Source organism: Oryctolagus cuniculus, chromosome 4, assembly GCF_051225735.1.
Source record: "Oryctolagus cuniculus isolate XC-2025 breed Fujian yellow rabbit chromosome 4, ASM5122573v1, whole genome shotgun sequence".
Taxonomy (NCBI): Eukaryota; Metazoa; Chordata; class Mammalia; order Lagomorpha; family Leporidae; genus Oryctolagus; species Oryctolagus cuniculus.
This window is the reverse complement of record NC_142870.1, coordinates 100,479,270-100,503,209: the sequence shown is the minus strand read 5'-3', so window position 1 is coordinate 100,503,209 and position 23,940 is coordinate 100,479,270. Positions and strand designations below refer to the sequence as shown.

Sequence of the window (23,940 nt, the reverse complement as noted above, 5' to 3'; positions counted from 1 at the left end):
ATATTCACCCTTTAAATTGCCTTCACTAAAAGTAGAATCCAGGGGCCAGTGTTGTGGTACATTGAGTGAAGCTACTACTTGCAATACCAGCATATCATATCAGAGAGCCAGTTCAAGTCCCAGCTACTCTGAGCTTCCAATCCAGCTTCCTGCTAATGCACTTGGGAAGGCAGCAGAAGATGGACTAAGTACTTAGACCCCTACCCACCACGTGCGAGACCAGAATAGTGTTCTTGGTTCCAGAAGTTTTGGCCTGGCCCAGACCTGGTTGTTGCAGCCATTTGGGTAGTGATCTAATGGATGGAAGATCTCTGTCTCTCCTTCTATCTCTGACTCCCTCTCTGTCACTCTGCCTTTCAAATAAATGTTTAAAAATATAAAAATAAGGGGCTGGTGCTGTGGTGCAGTGGGTTAACACCCTGGCCTGAAGCGTTGGCATTCCCATATGAGCGCTGGTTCTAGTCCCAGCTGCTCCACTTCCGATCCAGCTCTCTGCTATGGCCTGGGATAGCAGTAGAAGATGACCCAAGTCCTTGGGCCCCTGCATCCACGTGGGAGACCTGGAGGAAGCTTCTGGCTCCTGGCTTCAGATAGGCGAAGCTCCGGCAGTTGCAGCCAACTGGGGAGTGAACTAGTGGATAGAAGACCTCTCTCTCTGTCTCTACCTCTCTCTGTCACTCTGTCTTTCTAATAAATAAATCTTTTTTAAGAAGAGAAAGGCGAAGTGATAGAGAAGAAGAAAGGGAAAGAGGATGTGATGAATCTTCCATCTGCTGGTTCACTCCCCAAATGGCTACAACCACCAGGGCTGGGCCAGGCTGAAGCCAGGAGCCTGGAACTCCATCTAGGTTTTGTACATGTGTGGCAGGGACCCAAGTACTTGAACTACCATCTGTTTACTTTTCCAGGCACATTAGCAAGGAGTCAGATCAGAAGTGGAGCAGCTGGGACTCAAACCAGCATTCCTATGGGATCCCTGTTTCTCAGGCTGTGGCTTAACTTGCAGTGCCATAATACCCGCCCTCCACGTATTTTTTTCTTTTAAGAACCTTGTATTATGTTCTCAGAAACCATTTCCAAATACTCAGTCAAAAGTAGCCACTCCGGCATTTTCGGTTATGTCACTCAGAGTACTTATGTCAACTATCCAGTCTTTGTCTTATTTGTTTGATTTCCCACTAAAATGGATACTCTGTTAGTACAGTGTTTCACTGTTTTTAACCCCAAAAGAAGGAACAGGACAAGGCATGCGGTGCATATTTAATCAATGTTTGTTGAACAAATAGATACCACTAATATTTCTTCAAACTGTTGAATAAATTAAACATGTTAAATGCATAAAAACTAAGTAGCTTGGATATGTGCTTTCATTTGTAGTCATTACAAATGATTGGGGGATATGTATTTGTCCTGTATAATGTTAATATACATTCATAATTATTTAAGGTAATACATCTATATTAAAGGGAATAAACATATTACTTGAAATTATATAAAAATTTATTTCCTTTTTTGTTTCCTAATATCCAGTGGGCAGTGCTTAAATGACATATTTCTTCCCCCTTATTTATTAATTTTTCCTTTTGAAATTTGAAAGCCTTGTAACAATTAGAAAGATGTGTTCCAGCAAGGAACATGAAGCAGTTTAATTTTTATTTATTGTTTTATTGTTTTTTATTCTATCAGAAGATTAGCAGATTAGTTAATAGGCAAGGACCTCATCAGGAAGAGAAGTAAGTTATTTGCTACCATCTCCTCATATCTCAATCTGGTCTCCCTGATTATCTTGGGCAGTTGCTGTTCTCTGATTGGTGGGAATGTTAACCATGTTAAGTTACTGGATCTCTGAACATAAAGTCTTGCATGAAAATGAATTATTTTATAACATTTAACAGGAACAGGCAATGTAAAGTTTATTGAAAATTGATTTGCCTTTTTTGTAGATCAGTCATGAACCCAGAAGGAAAATATGACCAAGAAAACCATATATTACTTCTTTTTACAGAGTAACAGACTAGCAAGAGACAATGAATTAAGAGAAAATGATAAAGAACAGCTCCGAGCAATCTGTACACGCGATCCTCTATCTGAAATCACTGAGCAAGAGAAAGATTTTCTGTGGAGCCACAGGTAAGTGTTGGGATGGAGATCTGTGTTTTCTGTATTACAAACGGTGAAACTTTGTCTTTAGCTGATATTATCATATTTTTACCATACTTATTACAGTAAATCATAATTTACATTATTTTTATTAACATTTCCTTTTTTTTTTTTGGACAGGCAGAGTGGACAGTGAGAAAGGTCTTCCTTTTGCCGTTGGTTCACCCTCCAATGGCCGCCTTGGCTGGCGCGCTGCGGCCGGCGCACCGCGCTGATCCGATGGCAGGAGCCAGGAGCCAGGTGATCCGATGGCAGGAGCCAGGAGCCAGGTGCTTTTCCTGGTCTCCCATGGGGTGCAGGGCCCAAGCACCTGGGCCATCCTCCACTGCACTCCCGGGCCACAGCAGAGGGCTGGCCTGGAAGAGGGGCAACCGGGACAGAATCCGGCGCCCCGACCGGGACTAGAACCCGGTGTGCCGGCGCCGCTAGGCGGAGGATTAGCCTAGTGAGCCGCGGCGCTGGCCAACATTTCCTTTTTTAAAATTATGGTTATCAATTGATATTTCTAGAAGAGCATGCTGTGTTGGATCTTAGTTTCCACATTGAAGGCTGTTTTCATTCTCAGCCTGTGATAGGATTTTTTAAAGGATTTTTGCACATCAGATTCAAGATTTTTTTAAAAGTAGTTTTAGATCAATTTAGTTTTTTGTGATTTACTTGATCTGAATATCATAGTTTTCAGTTCTCTCCCGTTTTTCTTTTTTTCTTGCACTTTCTCAGAGGGAGAATATAATGCCTTTATTTCACTTATAAAGAAAGTATCCTGCTACTTATTAAGTGACATTGTATATGTAAATATAACAGTTACAATTGATTTCTGCAGGAAGACCATTAGAATATGTTTTGTCCAGTGGCAGCAGAATTGGTGACTCTTGTGGTTCAGGTTACCTAAATAGGTGAACAATAGAAGTCATATAAAGAGTGGTAGAACATAAATTCATAATTTTTCTTAACTACCAGCTAAATTTAAGTACTTCTCCGTTTGAATTTTCCTCCTATCTCTTTGCTATTTAACTGTGTCTCAGTATATTTGTAGATACATATACAACTAGAGTTAAACACTGATATCTTTTGATTTTAAAAACCAAGATGTAAGAATGTTTTTTATTTTCTTTCACCTTTTCCACACAGACATTATTGTGTAACTATCCCAGAGATTCTACCCAAATTGCTTCTGTCTGTTAAATGGAATTCTAGAGATGAAGTTGCCCAGGTAAATGCATGTTTGGGATTACCACTTGAAATTGGCATATTATTCAAATTGGTTTATCTCAGAAAGTCTGCATAGATATAACATGAATTAGATGGTTTTTTAAATTAATTAATATTGGTAATGTAGTGGAGAAAAATAACTTCACTTCATTTCCACACATACAACTAATTAGAAGTGAAAATTTTAATCCATCTTTCAGGGAATCTTTCATATAAACTCATTTTAAAAACAGAGTTTAAGACAAGGTTTTAGAGGGTTCATTTATAACTCTCATTGCTTTTTTAAGAATGATGTCTTGTCTTCCTTATACACAGATGTACTGCTTGGTAAAAGATTGGCCTCCAATAAAACCTGAGCAGGCCATGGAGCTCCTGGACTGCAACTACCCAGATCCGATGGTTCGAGCTTTTGCTGTTCGATGCTTGGAAAAATATTTAACAGATGACAAACTTTCTCAGTATCTGATTCAGCTAGTACAGGTAAAATAATAGAAAATGGAAAAATGATGTTTTATTCTAAATCTGTGCCACATCCACAGTCTACTGCATTAAGTAGTTTTATGCTTTAAAAAGTAATAAATTTTATTATCAGTAATATCTACTTTTTTTTCTGAAAATTTTTCTTTAAATTAAGCCATGTAGAAACTGACCCTCATGGATCTGGGATTTTTGTTTTTTAATCACTAGGTCCTAAAATATGAACAGTATTTGGATAACCTTCTCGTGAGATTTTTACTCAAGAAAGCATTGACTAACCAAAGGATTGGGCACTTTTTCTTTTGGCATTTAAAGTAAGTCAAAATATTTCCCTCCTAAATTCTTTAAATATATATTTACTTGCTTTCTTAATAAATATATCAATATTTATTGCTTTTATACTTCAGATATTTTTAATAAAGATTTTTTTGGGGGGTCAGCATTGTGGCATAGCAGGTTAAGCCTCCGCCTACAGCGCCAGCTTCCCATATGGGCATCAATTCAAGAACCAGCTGCTCCACTTCTGATCCAGCTTCCTGCTAATGCACCTGGGAAAGCAGTGGAAGATGGCCCAAGTGCTTGGGCCCCTGCACCCAGGTGGGAGACCCAGAAGAAGCTCCTGGATTCAGCCTGGCACAGGCCTGGCCATTGTGGCCATTTGGGGAGTGAATCAGCAGATGGATGATCTCTCTATATCTCCTCCTTTCTCTGGAACTCTGCCTTTCAAATAAATAAAAAAAAAAATCTTTAAAAAAATAGGTAAATAAATAAAAGAAGAACCTCTAGTTTTTTTTTTTTTTTTAAAGATATAAATGTATTTTTTAGATTTATTTATATATGTTGAAAGAGTTACAGAGAGAGAGGTCTTCCATCTACTGGTTCACTTCCCAGATGCCACATCTGGGCCAGTTCAAAACCAGGGTCCAGGAGCGAGCTTTATCCAGGTCTGCCACATGGATGACAGGGGTCCAAGCACTTTGGCCATCTTCTGCTGCTTTTCCCAGGCCATTAGCGAGGAGCTGGATTGGAAGTGGAACAACTTGGACACAAACCAGTGCCCATATGGGATGCCAGCTTAGCAGGTGGCTGCTTTACCTACCACACCACAATGCCAGCCTCTATATTTTAGATTTTGTTTGGCTGGAAGAATTTTTCATAATGAAAGTATGGTACTAGTGATGAGCATTTCAACTTTTTCTCTTTAAAATTAAATAAGCAGTAAAATTCAAAACAATTTCATTCATGAGTGAGAGCTGTAACATTTTTAGATTATAATTCCATTTTAAGCAAAGCAAAATTTGCTGGGTCCAGGTTAATGTTGCCATAGGTTTCATACTACGTATGGATTGAAATATCCCAAAATTTAAAAAAAAAAATCTTACCTTGGATTTAAGAATAGTAGTGACAAAAATCCCATGTTTCTTACTAGAAAATAGGCTAAGAATACAAGATATTTTGCAGAATGTGACATTTCAAATAGTCAAAGGTCATCAACTGTATTTTTTTTATAAATCAAAAACAGATTGTTACCTAATATGGTTTTTATAAAATATTAAGATAAAAACATTGAGCCTAGAAGCTAGGTTTAAAATATCTTAAATTTAGAGGCAGTATAGAAAAGTGTGGACACATATGCCAGAAGAGTTAAAGGAGCTGGATTAGACTCTGTGAACCCTGCCTACTTATTTCATTTTGTGTCCAATTTCCTTTATTCATTTTTCAGTGTCTTACACTGAAATTAATGAATGAAAAGTAGTTGTAATAAACCTAAAAACTATAATTGTTATTAAATTTACCTGTCCAGGAACTACCTGAAAACTTGTTTTGCTTCTAAGTGATAGGTTTTGTATCATCTTATTGTTATAGTATATGTTTACTCTTTTAAGACCAATTTTTTCTTTTTTTCATTTAATCTTGTACTGATCTTTTAGATCTGAGATGCACAATAAAACAGTTAGTCAGAGGTTTGGCCTGCTTTTGGAGTCCTACTGCCGGGCATGTGGAATGTATTTGAAGCACCTGAATAGGCAAGTTGAGGCTATGGAAAAGCTCATTAACTTGACTGACATTCTCAAACAGGAGAAGAAGGATGAAACACAAAAGGTGTGTGACTGACTGTTTAGTTTGTTTTTTAAGACTCCATTCCTTCAGTGAGCAGCGTTGTTTATAAGTCCAGTGTATATTCAGATCATATAATCTCTGGAATCAAGCAGCTTAGAATTTGGGTCCAAGTTCCACTCCTCTCCTATATACAAAATGACAATAATTCTTTCTTCATCGGGTTCTTGTGAGAATGAGATTACATGAAATATGCAAAGCACCTGTTACACAGTCCTTAGAACATACAAGGTGCACAAGAAATATTAGTTGCCTTTACTTTCCTCTCCTTTCTTTTCTATATAGCCCCAAATATTAAAAATTATTCTTTCCTCATTCAATTTTATTTTCTCTTAGTACTGTTTCTGAAACTGTAATTTATGGGCAAGAGGGGATGGTACACCTTGAAAGAAAAAAATTTACCATATCCATATTGTATCTAAGTTATGAAAAAAGAAGCTAGATATAGGCATTTCTTCTAAGCCAGAGTTTTCATTTCATAAATTAGCTGTGATACAGCAGATTAATCAGGAACATGAAATTCATTACTCAGAACATTGTTGGCTTAAATAAAATTCTGAATTCTGAGAGGGAACTAAAATTGCAGGCATAGACGCAAAAGCAGTTGCTTTGAGTGGTTTTATTTTTTATTATAACAGTGGATGATAAGGTATATAAATATGTGTTGTATTAATGTTAGGATTGACAGCGGTGGGAAAAGAAATGCCTTTGTGTGAGTACAGGACACCTAGTCCACAATGGCTATTCAATTCAGTATGAAAAAAATTTTTATTACTAAAATTTAAGCATGAAAATTAATTCTTATTAATTCTTAATGCCTAACCTGCCCCTCCTCACATTTATATTTCTAATAGATGGAAATTTCCTAAAATAAAATGCCAGGTACTACATGATAGCTCAACAATCTAGACTTCAGTTTGAATTGATTAAAAGGGAATATTTCTTATAGCTATCTACCAGAACCTGAATGTAGTGTGTGACTTCATGTAACATATTTTTGTAAGTCTTTTCCCCACACTTCTCTTTAGCCTCACTAGACCTTTTTACCCAACAAAGTATAAATGTGATATTTTCTGAAAAGCCCAAAGTAAGGTCTTTGAACTACAATACTGTGGTCTACTTAGTTTTTCCTCTAGAACAAGGTGTAGCAGAGTTTTTCTTAACGGGTCAGATAGTCAACTTTTTACTGTGGTCTCTGTCTTCACTATTCAACTCTGTTATTCTAATGTGAAAGCAGTTAATATGTAGCTATATCCTAATGCAAGTTGATTAAAAAAAAAACAAAAAACTGGCTACTGACCTGCAGGCCACAGTTAGTCAGCCCTGCTCTAGAACCAAAACTCAGCAAGCAGAGTTTATCCAGCCCCTGGAAGATGTATGGCGCTGCCTTTGTTGACTCTTTCATCGAGGTACAGTGCTGTATTATAGAAACCTTCCTGTTTAGAGTGCAACCCATCCAGAAAGTGAATTCAGAGATAATACCATACCAAGGCATCAGTGTTAAAAGAGATAATAAGTTAGTTTTACTTTGTATAACATCAGTTTCTAACCATGTTGGCTCTTTTAAAATCAGGTACAAATGAAGTTTTTAGTTGAGCAAATGAGGCAACCAGATTTCATGGATGCTCTACAGGGCTTTCTGTCTCCTTTAAACCCTGCTCATCAACTGGGAAATCTCAGGTGAGGTACTTTCTTGGGAGTTTGATATATTTAAATCAATACCTTTTGTAGATAAAATTTTGATAAAAGTCAAAATGTCTATTATAATGAGTTTCTGCTACTTTAAAAAAGTTTAAAACATTTTATTGCTAATAATATAGCTAAAATTTTTGATGTCATAGGATAAGAAATGGAATATTATATCTAGAAAATTAACAGTATGTCCCCATGTCATATAAAAATGCTTAAAGCCTAAGATTTATTTTTTTCCTTGCACTCCTTAGAAGCAAATTCATAAATAAAAATTTAGAAAGTTTAAAAATTTTGCACTTCCAAAAGCTATCCTGTATATGTAGTTTACAATAAGTTTAAGGATAATAAGAATAACAAGGCTAAGGTACTTAGTAAAGTTTTTAACTATTTTAAAGGCTTGAAGAGTGTCGAATAATGTCCTCTGCAAAAAGGCCACTGTGGTTGAATTGGGAGAACCCAGACATCATGTCAGAGTTACTGTTTCAGAACAATGAGATCATCTTTAAAAATGGGGATGGTAAGGAAGAGCATTAATGAGCCTATGATCCGTGAATTTAGCTACTTTTTTCTACACAGGATATTTATGAACTGTGAAAACTAAGGAAAGCTATTTAAAGAATACACATGAGAAAAAAATATATAACAGTAAGCATATGTTTTTAATTGTTGGAATACACACACACACACACACACACACACACACGGAGTTGAGGAAATGTTACCCCAGAAGATGATACTTTAATATTAATTACTTTGAGCTGAGGGCACTTGGGGAGCAGTAGATGCAGGCAGAGGCTTTCTCTGCATTCCCCTTACCTGCCTGAAGATGGATCCTCCAGAAGGAACTCAGTTGTCCTGAGAACCAGTGAAGATCAACAGGAGGGTTGATCCCTGCAATTCCAACCCAAGTACTTCTTTAATTTTTTATGAGAATACCTGTATAGGGAAGAGAAAAATGGCTTCTCGAAAAATGGCTTCTCGCTACTCTTCTGTTTCATTGGCTGGCCTACAAATTAACTTGACATAAGACAGAGTAACAGAAGAAAAATAATATTTAATTAGATACACACAGGAGTCCCACAGAATAGGAGACATGAAGAACATTCAGATAGTTAGAGCTTCATGGCATCCTGAGCTACAGGAAAGAATAGGGGTTTTTGGCTTCTTGGGTATGAAGCATGTTATGGGAGGTTGAGGAGAGGAAATGTCTGTTAAATAAAGGTTGTCTTGATATGCTGATGAAAAGTCTCTAAGGTGATAAATGTATAGGAGCAGTCCTAAGAAGAGTAAGTGAGCGTCTCTCTGAGTGTGGTATCTACCTCCAGTTGATCTTCTTTGGTTGAGGTGGCATTTCTGAACTCCTTCAGAATTAGAAATCCTAAAATCAGTTTCTGTCATTTGCATGAATGGTGTGAGCATCCATTCATTCCATAAATACTTTTTAAAAGTATGGAAAGCTATGGGGTTGTAGCAATAAAACAGAACCCCAGCCCTCTTGAAGTTTATATTCTATCAGGGAAAAGAGGCACATTACACAAATAATTATAAAAAATACAAAGGAAGAATGTAGTCTGTTAAGGAGACTTGTAAACAAAATTCAATTTATTTGGAGTCTAGGCTGTTGGGGGAAACAGGGAGGATAATCCTTGACTTTCTATTAGGGAATGACCTCTCAGCAGGGAATTCTGTTGATCCGTCTGTTAGAATAAACAGATGGTTAAGTGAAAAATAAATAACTTTTTAAAAATTTTTGTGAAATAAAATAATGCATGCTTACACTAATGTTACACAGATATGTTAATGAGAATACTTTAGAAGTAGATTAAAGAATCGGAATTTTGCTTTCTTATAAATTATTTTGAAGAGTAGATTATAGCTTTATTTGTTTTCATTCAAAAACAATGTGCTGGTATGATCCCCAAGTTGCATTTATGACATTCAGTGGTACATATTATTTGAATTTCAGATTTACGGCAAGATATGCTAACACTTCAAATTATTCGCATTATGGAAAATATCTGGCAAAATCAAGGTCTTGATCTTCGGTAGGTAGCCATAAAAGTAAACTATTAATAAACATTAATTATAGAAGCGTATATTTATAAGGAAATGTATATATTAATAATTAACAAGAGTTGAGTACACTATGGTACTTTCATTTGTCCTCCTCTTACTTGGTTTAGAATAGCTAATGAGGTCCAGCTAGGTAAGAGCTACCTCTGACAAGCTAGTGCAGACTCTGCAACTGTCTCTGGAATGTCACCTTTAGGAACAAGATAGAGGAGACACAAAGTGCCTTTGTTTATAGTCTGAAGTAAACACATATAATAGAAGGTTCATCATAGAAATCATCTAATTCTAAAGCTTTATAAATTTTCTAATCTTATTTTGCAGCAAACTTTTTACTAAAGTTTATTGTTTTCTGTCAAACCTTGTACAATTACTAGTATTAGATCCAAATTTTATCAAGTCACTGTTTGCTTTTTAAGTTACTGTTGCTTCTGTTAATTTTTCCTTCTTCCAACTTGTCTCTTTGCAAATCGTCATTCCAGCAAAAGCCACCTTCTCTAAAAGTACTTTTCTCTGTAGGTAAGCATAAGAGTCAAGTCCAGTGCAGCAATAGGGTAGATAAAGTAGAAACCACAGGTAATAGTAGATCAGGATTTATTTGTATGCTTCTTACTGATAAATAATAGCTAGTATATAAAAATGTAACAAGGGCATATAGTACCCTTTTGTTGCAAAGAAGGAGATGAATATTTCAAATTACCTGCTAAGGCACATAATTAAGTTACTAACTTCAAATTCTTAATTCCTGACTCATTGCTTAACCTCTATTGCTTTCCAGGGACAATTGATGTTACACAAATCAAGTTTTTCTTTTTGGGGTAATTTTTTTGTCTCATAAGCCCAGCCCCATGCCACTACTACTGCCACTCCCAGAGGAACAGAATGTAAAAAGATACAGAACTAGAAAGAGTAAAGGAATCAGCTGTGTAACCCTGGTAGCTACAATATTTAATTGTAATCTTATGCAAACCATCTAAGGTTAATTTAAGTAAAATCATTGGAAATACTAAGGGTTTTTCAGTCTTAGAAGATTTTCTGGTTTAAAGTTTAATTTTAAGTACTTAAGTAAAATATAATTAATTTAAGAAAAATCATAGCCATTTTTTATTTATACTTGACAAAAGTAGAATTAAGATTCAGGTTTATTTATAACTTTTATACAACAAGACTTATTGCACTCTCTTAACTATGAGCATGCTCAGTTGCAATCAAATGAAAACATAAGGTAAAAAAAAATGAACAAGAGTAACAACCTTAAGAAGTTTTTGTATTTACCAGGGCAGATAGAAGGAAAGCATCTACAAGAGGAATGGCAAGGGAGTAGGAAGACCAGAGTAAGTTATTCATAGAACCCAAAAGAGAAGAGAGATCGACAGTTTGTAGTGTATTTCAAGGGGTGTACAAGAATAAGGACTATGAAAAAGGCCCTTGGATTTCAAGGCTCATGGCTAGCTTTAGTAAGAGTGTATTTAATGGAATAGTAGACACAGAAGCTAAACTATAAGGAAGTAAGGGAGAAAATGAAAGTAAGTGACTATTAGTAAGACTGTTTTTGGAATTTAGGAAGTGAAGATAAGGTGGAAAGAATGAACAATAGCTTATGAGAACAACACAGCAAGGAAAACCAGACTTAAAGTGTTTATGTGTCAATTTGAATGTTAGGTGCTTTTTTTCTCATTATTTCTTTAAATCCACATATCTCTACCTTTGACTGCCTGTCCTACTTAATATTCCTTTTCCCCCCCTCTTTAATATGTGATGAAATAGGAAGTACTCTAAAAGCACCCTGCACATCCCAAAGTATGGTTGTTACCAGGGAAAAGGCTTGTGGGATTGAGCTGTGAGCGGAACTTGTAGTTTTTTTTTTTTTCCTGGAACATAATTTTTACCTAAAATAATAATAATAATAATAATAATAGGCAAGCTACAGTTTTTCAGAAATGGGTATTTGGCAGGCATTTTTTTTTTAAATGAACAATATGTGCCTATCTCTTCAAAGAAAACAACTGTGACAGTATTTGCTGCCAACAATAACTTTTGAACTTTCAATCAAAAATTAAAATTTTGGAAACACTTGTATCCACCACTGAACTTAGTAGTGTCCCCAAACTTTCTGAAAAGATTGGTGACAGTATTAACAATTGTGATTTAAAATGTGATATAAAAGTGCCAACATTTGGGAGATCTGTATAAATCAGTAAACTGTATCTTCCAAAAGACCACTGCAAGATATGATAAAGTCGTATATGGGTGAAAGATCCATTCAGAGGAAAGACAGATAATTCAATTTTAATGTAGCATTGTAAAAAGCTTATTGATATAGTTTCAGATTCCATATTGCAATTTGAAAAACTGTCTCTTGTCAGCGTGGCATACTGTCAAGGAAATACTTGATAATTATCTGAGAAGGCTATTATGACAATATTCCTCCTTTTTCTAATTACATGTCTGTGTGAGGCTACATTTTATTGATATATATCAATTAAAACAACACATGTGATTGGTTATAGAGGTATATAAGAAAACCTAGAGAAATACTGTAAAACTTACATTTAAAAATTTGAAAGAACTGTCACTCTTCACTCTACATGTTTTTAAATACTTTTTTGGTACAAGCTGTTGTTTATATTAACACATAATTTGTTTTAAAATGAATTGACTTTTTAATTTTTTTTTTAATTTTTTATTTTATTTTATTTTATTTTTGACAGGCAGAGTGGACAGTGAGAGAGAGAGACAGAGAGAGAAAGGTCTTCCCTTGCCGTTGGTTCACCCTCCAATGGCCGCCGCTGCAGCCGGCGCACCGCGCTGATCCGATGGCAGGAGCCAGGATCCAGGTGCTTCTCCTGGTCTCCCATGGGGTGCAGGGCCCAAGCACCTGGGCCATCCTCCACTGCACTCCCTGGCCACAGCAGAGAGCTGGCCTGGAAGAGGGGCAACCGGGACAGAATCCGGCGCCCCGACCGGGACTAGAACCCGGTGTGCCGGCGCCGCAAGGTGGAGGATTAGCCTATTGAGCCACGGCGCCGGCCTTGACTTTTTAATTTTTATCTTCTTTTTGATTTCTAATATCAACAGCTGTAATATCAATAGATGTAATCCATATAAAACCTCTTTTGGATCTTCAGTAATTTTTACAAATGTAGAGGAGTCCTGAGACCAAAAATTGAAGAACTTCAACCCTAGGCTTCTTTTTAAAGATTTATTTCTTTTATTTGAAAGGCAGAGTAAGAGAGAAAGACAGAGACAGAGAGACAGAGCTTGCATCTGCTGGTTCACTCCCCAAGTGGCCACAATGGCCACAGCTGGGCCTGTCCGAAGCCAGGAGCCAGGAGCTTCTTCTGGGTCTCCCACTCGGATTCAGGGGCCCAAGGACTTTGGCTGTCTTCCACTGCTTGCTCAGGTCAGAGCAGAGAGCTGGATCAGAAGTGGAGCAGCCCATATGGGACGCCAGCACTGCAGAGTGGTGGCTTTACCCACTACATCACAGTGCTGGCCCCTACTCTAAACTTTTGTTTAGATATTAGTTAACCATCTTTAAATTCACCCATATTTTTAAAGTTATGTTTATATTTTAATAGCCATAATAATTTTCTTTTCTCTTCTGATGAATGGTTAAGTGCTGTCTCAATTGAAAATTACAACAAATGTGGTAGATAATTTTCAGGATTTTTTAGAAATATGTCACACTGGCTGGTGCCGCAGCTCACTTGGCTAACCCTCTGCCTGTGACGCCGGCACCCCGGGTTCTAGTCCCGGTTGGGGCACCAGATTCTGTCCCGGTTACTCCTCTTCCAGTCCAGCTCTCTGCTGTGGCCTGGGAAGGCAGTGGAGGATGGCCCAAGTGCTTGGGCCCTGCACCCCATGGGAGACCAGGAGAAGCACCTGGCTCTTGGCTTCGATCGGTGCAGCACCAGCTGTAGCAGCCATGTGGGGAGTGAACCAACAGAAGGAAGACCTTTCTCTCTGTCTCTCTCTCTCTCACTAACTCTGCCTGTCAAAAAAAAAAGAAAAGAAAAGAAAAAGAAATATGTCACACTACAAAAAAGAAAATTAGGAGCAGGCATTTGACACCGCTTTAAGGAACACCTGCATCTCACATCAGCGTGCCTGTGTTTGAGTCTCAGCTCTATTTTCAATTCCAGTTTCCTGCTAATGCACACCCTGGGAGGCAGCAAGTGATGATTCAAGTACTTGGGTCCCCCTGCCACCCACAAAGGAGACCTGGATGAAGTTCCTGGGTCCTGGCTACAGCCTGGCCCAACCCCAGCTATTGCAGACACTTGCGGGGTGAACCAGCAGATAGAAGAGGTCCCCTCCCTCCCTCTCTGCCTTTCAAATAATTAATATAAAGAAATTTTAAAAGATTAAAATTAGTAGGACAGTAAAGATCATGCATGCATGACAGAGTTTCAAATAGAATAGTTATGTTTTAGTTTATTTAAATATTTCTTTTTAAATTCCATCATATAATTATGTGTTTCCCCTTTTATAGAATGTTACCTTATGGTTGTCTGTCAATTGGTGACTGTGTGGGACTTATTGAGGTGGTGAGAAATTCTCACACTATCATGCAGATTCAGTGCAAAGGTGGCCTGAAAGGTGCACTGCAGTTCAATAGCCATACACTGCATCAGTGGCTCAAAGACAAGAACAAAGGAGAAATGTGAGTTTTATTGTTCTTTCTAGATTAGTCTAACTTTTTTGTTAGATGAATCTGTTAGTGGTTATATATGTTTATATATATATATATATATATATATATCTTAATGGTTGTGTATGCCACAGAAAATAGTTAATCATACTTATTTGGAAAAAATATGCCTCAAACTTTGAAATATATGAGGTTATTATGTTTAGATGATCAAAATTGCTCTTACTTTGATAAAATCCTAGACTTTTAACTTGCGTATCTAAAATATGTTATTATTAGCTCATTTTTTAAGTTAACATTGCACATTTGAATTTCATTTCTAATTCATTATGTAAATGATTAGAAAAATTAATTTTAATGATTTATTTTTCACTATAATAAGCACTATTCTTTGGTCAGAAACATCTAGAAATTTTCTTAGGAACCCTTGAAAATTCCTTAGATTGCTGGACTTCGTTACTTTCTTATGTAATGTCAGTGATTATTTAATTGTTTCAGTAGCAACCTTAACCATCTTTTTTTAAGGTAGCCTGTATCTCTCTATATTTCCACACTACTCATAAGTTATTTCTTTGTAGATATGATGCAGCCATTGACCTGTTCACCCGTTCATGTGCTGGCTATTGCGTTGCAACTTTCATCTTGGGAATTGGAGATCGGCACAACAGTAACATCATGGTGAAAGATGATGGACAAGTAATGGCTTTCTCTCTTTATAATTAGTGCTCTTTAACTGCATTTATTGAGACACTGGATAGCTGCATACAGAAACCATAACATAATTTCTTATTTTTGAAAGCTGTTTCATATAGATTTCGGACACTTTTTGGACCACAAGAAGAAAAAATTTGGTTATAAGCGAGAACGTGTACCATTTGTTCTGACACAGGATTTCTTAATAGTGATTAGTAAAGGAGCCCAAGAATGCACAAAAACTAGAGAATTTGAGAGGTAAGCTGAAGAAATCAAAAGCACAAAATAAAGAATTCTTGCTACAGTACCAGAAGCAGTTGATGTTTTTGAAGCAATTTAGAATAAAAACATGTTGTTTAACAAAATGACTTTTGTAAAAACAATGTTTTAATATTTTTGTTTATCTATTTTGTATGATACTGAGAATTAAAATGGAAAGGGAAATCAGTTTAATCTGGTGAGCTAATTAAGACCTAAAAAGAAAATATTCCTGAATTTCATAACACATTAAAAATTTTTACTTACTGCTATGTGAATAATTGGATTATACCTTCTCTGTATTGACAAACAGTGGCTATTGCCTGGAAACATTTTTCAGTCATACAATGTGAAGAAGTCAGTGAACTATAATTGCTGTGATTTTTTTCATAATTTTTCTTACCACCTGATGATAGTTTATTAGTTTGTCTTAGTCCTTAAAGTACTTTTTAAAGCCTTTTATAAAATTATTTCTTATCTATAACTCAGTCCTGGCCCTAGCCTAAGCCTAAAAGCTCTATAATGGACCAGTTACTCAACTTCTGATGTGTCAGCTGTTGTTCTAGGTGCTGATGACAACACATAATTAAGTCCTTATCTCATAGAGTTCACATTCTAGTTGGGGAAAGGGAAAAGTGTTGGTGGAGACAGCAGGGAGAGGAATGTGTTTTTTATACTTTCATATTAAAAAGCCTCTCTAATTGTGTAGCATGTGAGCAGAGACCTGGAGGTAATGGCTTCACACTGACCAAACTGTTCTTACTACTTATAGGTTTCAAGAGATGTGTTACAAGGCTTATCTAGCTATTCGGCAGCATGCCAATCTCTTCATAAATCTTTTCTCAATGATGCTTGGCTCTGGAATGCCAGAACTGCAATCTTTTGATGACATTGCATATATTCGAAAGACCCTAGCCTTAGATAAAACTGAGCAGGAGGCTTTGGAATATTTCATGAAACAAATGAACGATGCACATCATGGTGGCTGGACAACAAAAATGGATTGGATCTTCCACACAATTAAGCAGCATGCATTGAACTGAAATGATATCTAAGAAACTGAGAGCTCAATATCTGGATTCTACACCGCACTGTTAATAACTGTCAGCAGGCAAAGACTGATTGCATAGGAATTGCACAATCCATGAACAGCATTAGAATTTACAGCAAGAACAGAAATAAAATAGTATATAATTTAAAATAATGTAAACGCAAACAGGGTTTGATAGCACTAAACTAGTTCATTTCAAAATTAAGCTTTAGAATAATGCGCAATTTCATGTTATGCCTTAAGTCCAAAAAGGTAAACTTTGAAGATTGTTTGTATCTTTTTTTAAAAACAAAACAAAACAAAAATCCCCTAAATATATATAAATGATGGAGAAGGAAAAAGAATGATGTTCTATTTGTCTTGCAAATGCTCTGCGTTTCGACATGTGGATACAACTATAAGGCTGTTATTGCATTAGGACTGAGTCAACTGGAGTTTATGTTGAATTACATAGAATGGAAAAGGATGACAGTTTCTTATTTTTCCATTGCTGTTCAATTTATAGTTTGAAGTGGGTTTTTTGACTCCTTGTTTAATGAAGAAAAGTGCTTGGGGTGGAAGGGACTCTCGAGATTTCTCCAGAGACTTTTTCTTTTTAATAAATCAAACCTTTTGATGATTTGGGGGTCTTATCTGCACAATTTTGGAAGCAGTCACAAATGAGACCTGTAATAAGGTGGTGTTTTTGGTTTTGGGTTTTTTGCTTTTTGTTTCTTTTTGACAGTATTCTTAATACCTAGGGAAATTCTGGGCTCCCACAAAGTGAAGTAATCATCATAGAAACAGAATGAGCAGGAGTAGTTCTCATTCCAGGATTGTACAGTATTCACCTTAAGTTGATTTTTTTTCTCCTTTTGCAATTGAACTGAACACATTTTTCATGCATGTTTTCCAGAAAATAGAAGTATTAATGTTATTAAAAAGATTATTTTTTTTATTAAAGGCTATTTATATTATAGAAACTATCATTAATATATATTCTTTATTTACATAATCTGTCCCATAGTCATGCATTGTTTTGCACCCCAAATTTTTTATTGTTGGTGGCAGCATGGTTAGCTTTTCTCTTGGTCTATAGGTGAGGCTCAGGCACTATCCAATTTACACCGTTAACCAGTGTATAACTACTTAAGGAAAGCAGATTAAACTTCATCCTTCTTCCTTTTCTTCGCTTTTGTATTCACATGAATCCCTGATCTTCCATCCTCCTTTATGGTTGAGAATGGCTCAATCATGAAATTAGTTGACAAAATTAACACCATTTAGACTATCTTCCTGAATGCTGAAACCCCTCTATTGAGGTATGCTGATGAATAATACCTTATAATATGGGGAAATAGAAACCATGAACCTTTTACCTTTTTAAGCTATATATTCATATCTGAATAATATAAGTAGGACATTAAACCATTGTAAGGTCATATCCTATTATCAAGTGACCAGAGCTTACTCTCTGTCCTTATTAAATCCCATTTAAGCACAGGACCCATTCTTAAATATGTTGAAAAGCATTAACCAAGATGTAGGAGTTAATGCTAGTCATCACTCTAGAATCTGATATTTTACTCAGTATTTGAAATGAATGGTTAATGTCCTAGGAAATAGCTTTAGCAAATGCCCAGGTGCCACTCAAAAAAAAAAAAAAAGTGCAATAATTTACTGACAGTTTTCTAGATATTATTGGAAAACAACTTTTAAAGAGTGCACACTGTATACTCTAGTACAACATCATCACTTTTAAAGTACTCATTTATGAAATCAGATACCTATAGTAGAAGTCTTGGATAGTGAACAAGGGACTCTAATACAAATATTCTTAATATCTGGCTATTTTAGAACCCTTAAAGGGCATAATTATTGAAGATTTAGGTACTTCACTAAAGCATGTATATAATATTGCCAACAAAAAGATGAATTTGAAAATTAGGGTAACTTCTGTCAACTGTCTTGGAATAGTTAAGCAGAATTTAAACTGTTTTAATGAGGAAACCAAATAGATTATTTTGCAGAGACAGAGTTCATAACTTATTAACACTTCACAGTCAGCATCTTGTATTATTTAGATATAAACCGCCAATGCATACTAATATATCCCCGTGTTTTCTATATCAGGGATAGATTACAGGAAAACTCAGTGAATAGTATAAATCTGAGACTTTAGGGGTAGAAACTGAAGATTTAACAGAGAACTGTGTTTTACCCGAGTGCCAAAACTTTGAGCCTCCCCTCACAGAATTCATACAGTTTTCGCATTTTTTTCACATCAGTCTAGATATTTGCCCACCCATCTTCCCCTAGGTCCTCTCCACCATTAAAACACACAAGCCACATAACTTAATTCATCATTTATATTTATTTTCAAGAGTTATTACAACCAAATTAATTCTATATGATGAAGTATAGACAAATTCTATAAAGAATACAGATTAAGTAAAGAAAGAAAGAAAGGACAGGTAATGCTCAGAAAGGCAGAAAAAACAAGAATCGAATCGAATGCTACACGGGGTGCCTAGGATCTGTTTCAAGTCAGCGACAACATAGCCACTTCCAGGTACTTCAGTATCCGAGATCAGTTCACATGGATTGATCAGTTCCTATAGCCGACCCTCCTTGTCACTGAATATGGTGTGACTGACTTTTGGCTCTACAGTTTCATTGGGTCACTCAAAACTATTTCCTTCAATAATTATTTTGGAGAAAAAATAAATATATTGTAGCAAGAAATAATCAACTGTTTGAAAATCATGCTTTAAACTTTTTACCATATTCTCAGCTATACAAAAACATTTATTTTGAAGATTTTTAGACTGCTGTTAATTTGAAATCTGTTAATTTTATTGTGGAATTTGTTTTTTTTTTAAAAAAAGATGTTTCTAATTGGATTTTTTAAAGAATGGAATTTGGTTGCTATTTTATGATAGAACCTAAGCTTTTTGTGGTTCTTAGTGTCCTCTGTAAAATTTAGTGTCAAAGTAATCAACTTTGAGGTTTTCCCTTCTATTATGCTTTATATTACAAGCCCATTAGGAAATGGGAACCTGGTGAATATATAATGAATTGTAAAATATTTTAATGTGTAATTTTTTCAACTGTGAAACTATGAGTATTGGTTTTTTGATGAAAACAGCTGCTGATCAAGTATCTTGTGTAAAGCGTAGTTCTTATTCATCAGGAAAATGACGACTTGATTAGACTGTATATACCCCCTTGGATTTTACCTTAAATGGATTGGTGACTTTCACATAGGTAAAACACAATCCATCTATATTCTTTTTTCCACCTAAAACTCAGTGCTTTGGCTCATAGAAAAAAATTGTGAGCAGTCTATTTCAAAGGCACCTTGGAAATTTCACAGCACATAAAATTGATTTTATTTTCTGAATGATTTTTGTACATCCAGTTTAATTCATGTTTTAATCGGTAGCCCATCCTTGCCAACTCTTTGATAAATTTAATTTCAGTAGTATTTTAAAACTAGCACATTAACTTCTTCTGAATATTATTCAGTTCCTTTTGTTTCTGTGTCTGCACAATTTTCAGACCTGGGCTGGACCCAAACACTCAAAGTCCACTTTAAAAAATAATTTGGTGTCCAAGACATCACTGAAATAATTCAGTTTAAAGGCAATATGTGGTGTTAATAGATTGTGGTGCTTCTACTATTTAAAGACAACCTTCATACTTCAGATGTTTTTGAAAAAAGGGGAATACGAAGGAGGGGGCAAAACAGGGAGGAGCCATTTGAATGAACTCCATTCTTTGTATCCATCCTGCTCAGATGGGGTGTCTCTAAGAGAAGGCTGAAAGTTGTGGGAAGACGTGAGTACCATGACAGTTAACTCTTCATGAAGGATGGGATTGTGAATGTTGAAATGTAAAATTCAGCATCAACAGTATCGTCAAATAATAATTCTTGGTGACAGAATAATACAGCTGGGCTGTTTTTTAAAACAACAAATGCAAAACCATTTTTAATTATTACATTAAATTGTAAATATATTGTATGTGCCATGGCCTGGGAAGCCTGTTTTCTTTTCTCTTAAAAGTTATTTAACTCTCTGAAAAGATTATAAGGTTTAGCTCAAGATAACTATGGTCCTGACAAAATTGGATGGTTAACTCTACCTCAGAAGACTAATAAGAAAAAAAAAAAAAAAAAAAGATGACTCACAATTCAATACATCAGACAATGTTTTGCAGAGCACTCTATTTTAGAGCTACAAAGACCAGAGTTGGCATGCCTTCTTTTAAATGGAATAGCAGATATTAAGAAAAGATTTAGGCTAAAATTCAGTCATGGCTCCAGCCATTTTGGAAAGGCTATCATGTGAGGAGGTTCATGGTACGAGGTTCTTGAATATGGCATTTAAAATTTGTTTTGTTCTCTTTCTTCACTATTAGTACATCTGATGTGGTGTATTTGCACACATTTCGATTTGTATATACACTGCTTTACCAGTCCTACTCAAGAGACATCTTTTATAAAAGGTGTAAACAAATATCAAAGTTCTAAAATTCCGACGAGTTTAGAATTTATTAGGAGTCTCCCAAGTTGGGATGTTAGTCTTTAAAGACACTTATTTCATTCAAGTATTCCACTTAAGAGTTTTGTACTTCCTTGTTATTAGTACAGCACCATTCCTTTTGTTTGGTTTTAGGTGTGTTAATATTCCAGCATTGCCAACTAGCAGAAAGTGACAAGTGTGAGCCATAAGGATATTTTCTGACAATTTTTTCAGAAGTACATATAAAAGATGTAATGGGAAAAGTAAAAATTAGTGTATTGTATATATAGTGTTAATTAGGTAACTGATTTTCACTACCAACAGTAGCTTCTATTCCTCATGTTGGTAAGTACAGGGAAAGTTTTTAAATGAATTTTGTAAGCCACTTAAAGTCAACGAGTCTGTTTGCAAACTTATTTAATCTGTCACTACGATAATTTTGTGGGTGTGCTAAGACTGTATATTTTTAGGTATTCTTATTTTTGTTAATCCTTCCCCTTAGCAAGAAGGCAGAAAACCTTCAATGTTTCCTATTAACATATCTTTAATAAGATTAAACTCCTCAATTCTAGTATCAATTTCTAAATGTGGTCATTATCTATTGATTTCATATGACAAAATCCCTTATCAAGATTTAATTTATGTTCCTAAGAGTCATTGAAGAACCTGGCCTTCATCTAATTTCTAGAAATGTATTTTGTTATGGAACCCAAGTTTCAAGTGGAATTAGTGGTTTCATTGTAATTCAGTCCTTGGACGTAATTGAGGAGAAAAAAATCTAAAAGAATATATCCTTTTGGGACATAACTTACTACTTTAATATCTTGGGGAATGTAACACTACCAAAAGAAGACTAAAACACATCATATGTTTACTTTGGAAACTTCAACAAAGAACTCAAACCATCCTTTTTGGCCCCATTAATTGTAGCAACTCTATTTCTCTATATTTTGCTCATTCAACGAATTGAAGACCTGTGGTATAATGCATTAGTTAGGAGAAAAATGTTTTAATGTTCTTTTAATGATGACCCAAAAAGTATTTGACACAGCAAGATGCATGTGTTATTATATTGAGAATATAGAATAATTATACAATATCACTAAATTTAAGACCTCTTCCCAGTCTTGCTGTTCCTAGCAAGAAGTTTGGCCTGTGACTGCACTTCCTGTTTGTGCTCATCAGAAACTGTCAATGTCTGCTTTTCTTTAACTTTGCAGTCTGTAACATCACGCTGTTTATTAAAAAACAAAAAAAATTACTTTGACTTGTGTCCAAACAATCCTTAGTGTACTATGTAAACAAAGAACTGTGGTAATTCTGTTTTGACATTTCTTTTGAAAAGCATACCAGTGTTGCTAACAATCAAAATTTAGCTGAATTTGAGTTCTTTTCAATAATAACTAAGAATACTTACTTGAACCCATCATGTCTTAAAAGCCAATTTTTCTGCTGCAGTTAAAGTGATAAATATTAGAGAAGTATAGCATGAAGAATTACATTCTAAGTTGACATGTTTATACATACACCTGTGAATGTATGTAGATTGTGTGTGTGTGTGTGTGTGTGTGTAAGCAGATGGACCAGAATCTAAAAGGCTAAAAGTAAACTGGTTTTTCTGTCAGTTATCATAAACTTTGCAAAAGGTAAGTCTGGGCTTTTCTTTGAGCAGTGATGCACATGGGCATTGATACCAATGTATCAGTGTGTATACTTTTAGGTATATTCTAAGGTAAAAGTATATACATTCTATCAATGTGTATATTTTTAGGTATATTCTAAGCAATTAAATCATTGCATAAATTTTATTTCTTTGCCTCTTAAGATACTTTGAAAAAAAACATTTATTTGAAAGGCAGAGTTGGAGAAGGAGAAACAGATCTTTCATCCACTGATTCACTCCCCAAATGACTAAGTGGAAGCCCAGAGTCAGGACTTTCATCTAAGTCTCCCAAGTGGGTGGCTGATGCCCAAGGACTTGGGCCATCCTCCACTGCTTTCCCAGACACATTAGCAGGAAGCTGGATTGGAAGTGGAGCAGATGGGGCTCAAACAAGAGCCACAACTTCTCTGAACATAAGAGCTCTTTCCTGGGATGGACCAAGTGGACACTGAAATTGAAAACTGCGGTATTTGGAACATAAACTTTAGATTTCAGATAATGGTTTTGAATTTGTTCACAGGAAAAAAATTCAGTAATCGTATATTGTTAAGTGAAAAATGTACTAAGAAATAGAATAGAGGTGTCCTTAATTTAAGAAAACTACAGAATCGTGGTTTGCTGAATGATTTCAAATGTGCGTGCATACATGTTTTATTAGAGAATTATTTAGTATGCAAAATAATTTATCACAGCCTTTATACAGCACATGCTGGGGTTTAGATATATGTTACATTTAGTCAAGAAAGGGGAGCAGGCATGCAGAATCCTCTCTTGCAAGCCTCCTGCTCTATGCTCTGTACCAGCTGTTCACTAAAAAGTGCCATGGCAGACTGAATATTGCAACTTAGCACAAGATTTTTTCTTTATCTGAACATTTTTTAACACCTCTACTAGATGCCAGAAACTAAGCCAGATGTTTCTCACACACCCTCGCCTTGTTGTTTCCTTAAAAGAACCTCATGAAAGAAGAGGTTATCCCCATTTTATAGATAAGAGTGATTCAGACCATTGAGCTGATTTTCCTGAGAGTAACCTACCTAAAAAGCTACAGTTATTGCCTACAAATACAAATAAATCCTACACATGTTTTTCTCCAGCACTCCACAGGAGAAAACAGGAGACACCAAGATTGCTCTTTACTGCATAAATCTGTATTAGTCTATCTATTGTTTAGGAATTCCTGACTTGAAAGTAATTGATGAGGCATGAAACTATGTAGAATTAGTTTTTGGTTTGATTACATCTACATGTAGAAGTTGCTTTCAAAGTCTCATTCTTTTGATTGTCCATGATTTAAGACTTTTTAGTAAAATTTTATAGATACTTGGAGGCACATGGGAAAATCAGAACAAAGCTTGATCTGCGAAGCATTTGTTGGGAGTGCCTT

At 35.6% G+C, this 23,940-nt stretch overlaps 1 protein-coding gene across 3 annotated transcripts in view; it reads left to right on the top strand.

Moving 5' to 3' along the window:
- Positions 1–22,151, top strand: part of PIK3CA (phosphatidylinositol-4,5-bisphosphate 3-kinase catalytic subunit alpha) — a 103,953-nt gene extending 81,802 nt beyond the window's left edge. For all 3 annotated transcript variants that reach the window (XM_008266536.5, XM_070072478.2, XM_070072479.2), the window contains 12 exons: positions 2,006–2,130; positions 3,292–3,373; positions 3,688–3,852; positions 4,060–4,163; positions 5,781–5,952; positions 7,541–7,647; positions 8,055–8,176; positions 9,626–9,704; positions 14,225–14,395; positions 14,962–15,079; positions 15,183–15,334; positions 16,107–22,151. In XM_008266536.5, coding sequence (XP_008264758.1) covers positions 2,006–2,130; positions 3,292–3,373; positions 3,688–3,852; positions 4,060–4,163; positions 5,781–5,952; positions 7,541–7,647; positions 8,055–8,176; positions 9,626–9,704; positions 14,225–14,395; positions 14,962–15,079; positions 15,183–15,334; positions 16,107–16,377 — 1,668 coding nt within the window. In that variant the 3' untranslated portion in view covers positions 16,378–22,151. The remainder of the gene's footprint in view (positions 1–2,005; positions 2,131–3,291; positions 3,374–3,687; positions 3,853–4,059; positions 4,164–5,780; positions 5,953–7,540; positions 7,648–8,054; positions 8,177–9,625; positions 9,705–14,224; positions 14,396–14,961; positions 15,080–15,182; positions 15,335–16,106) is intronic.
- Positions 22,152–23,940: the final 1,789 nt, after the last annotated feature.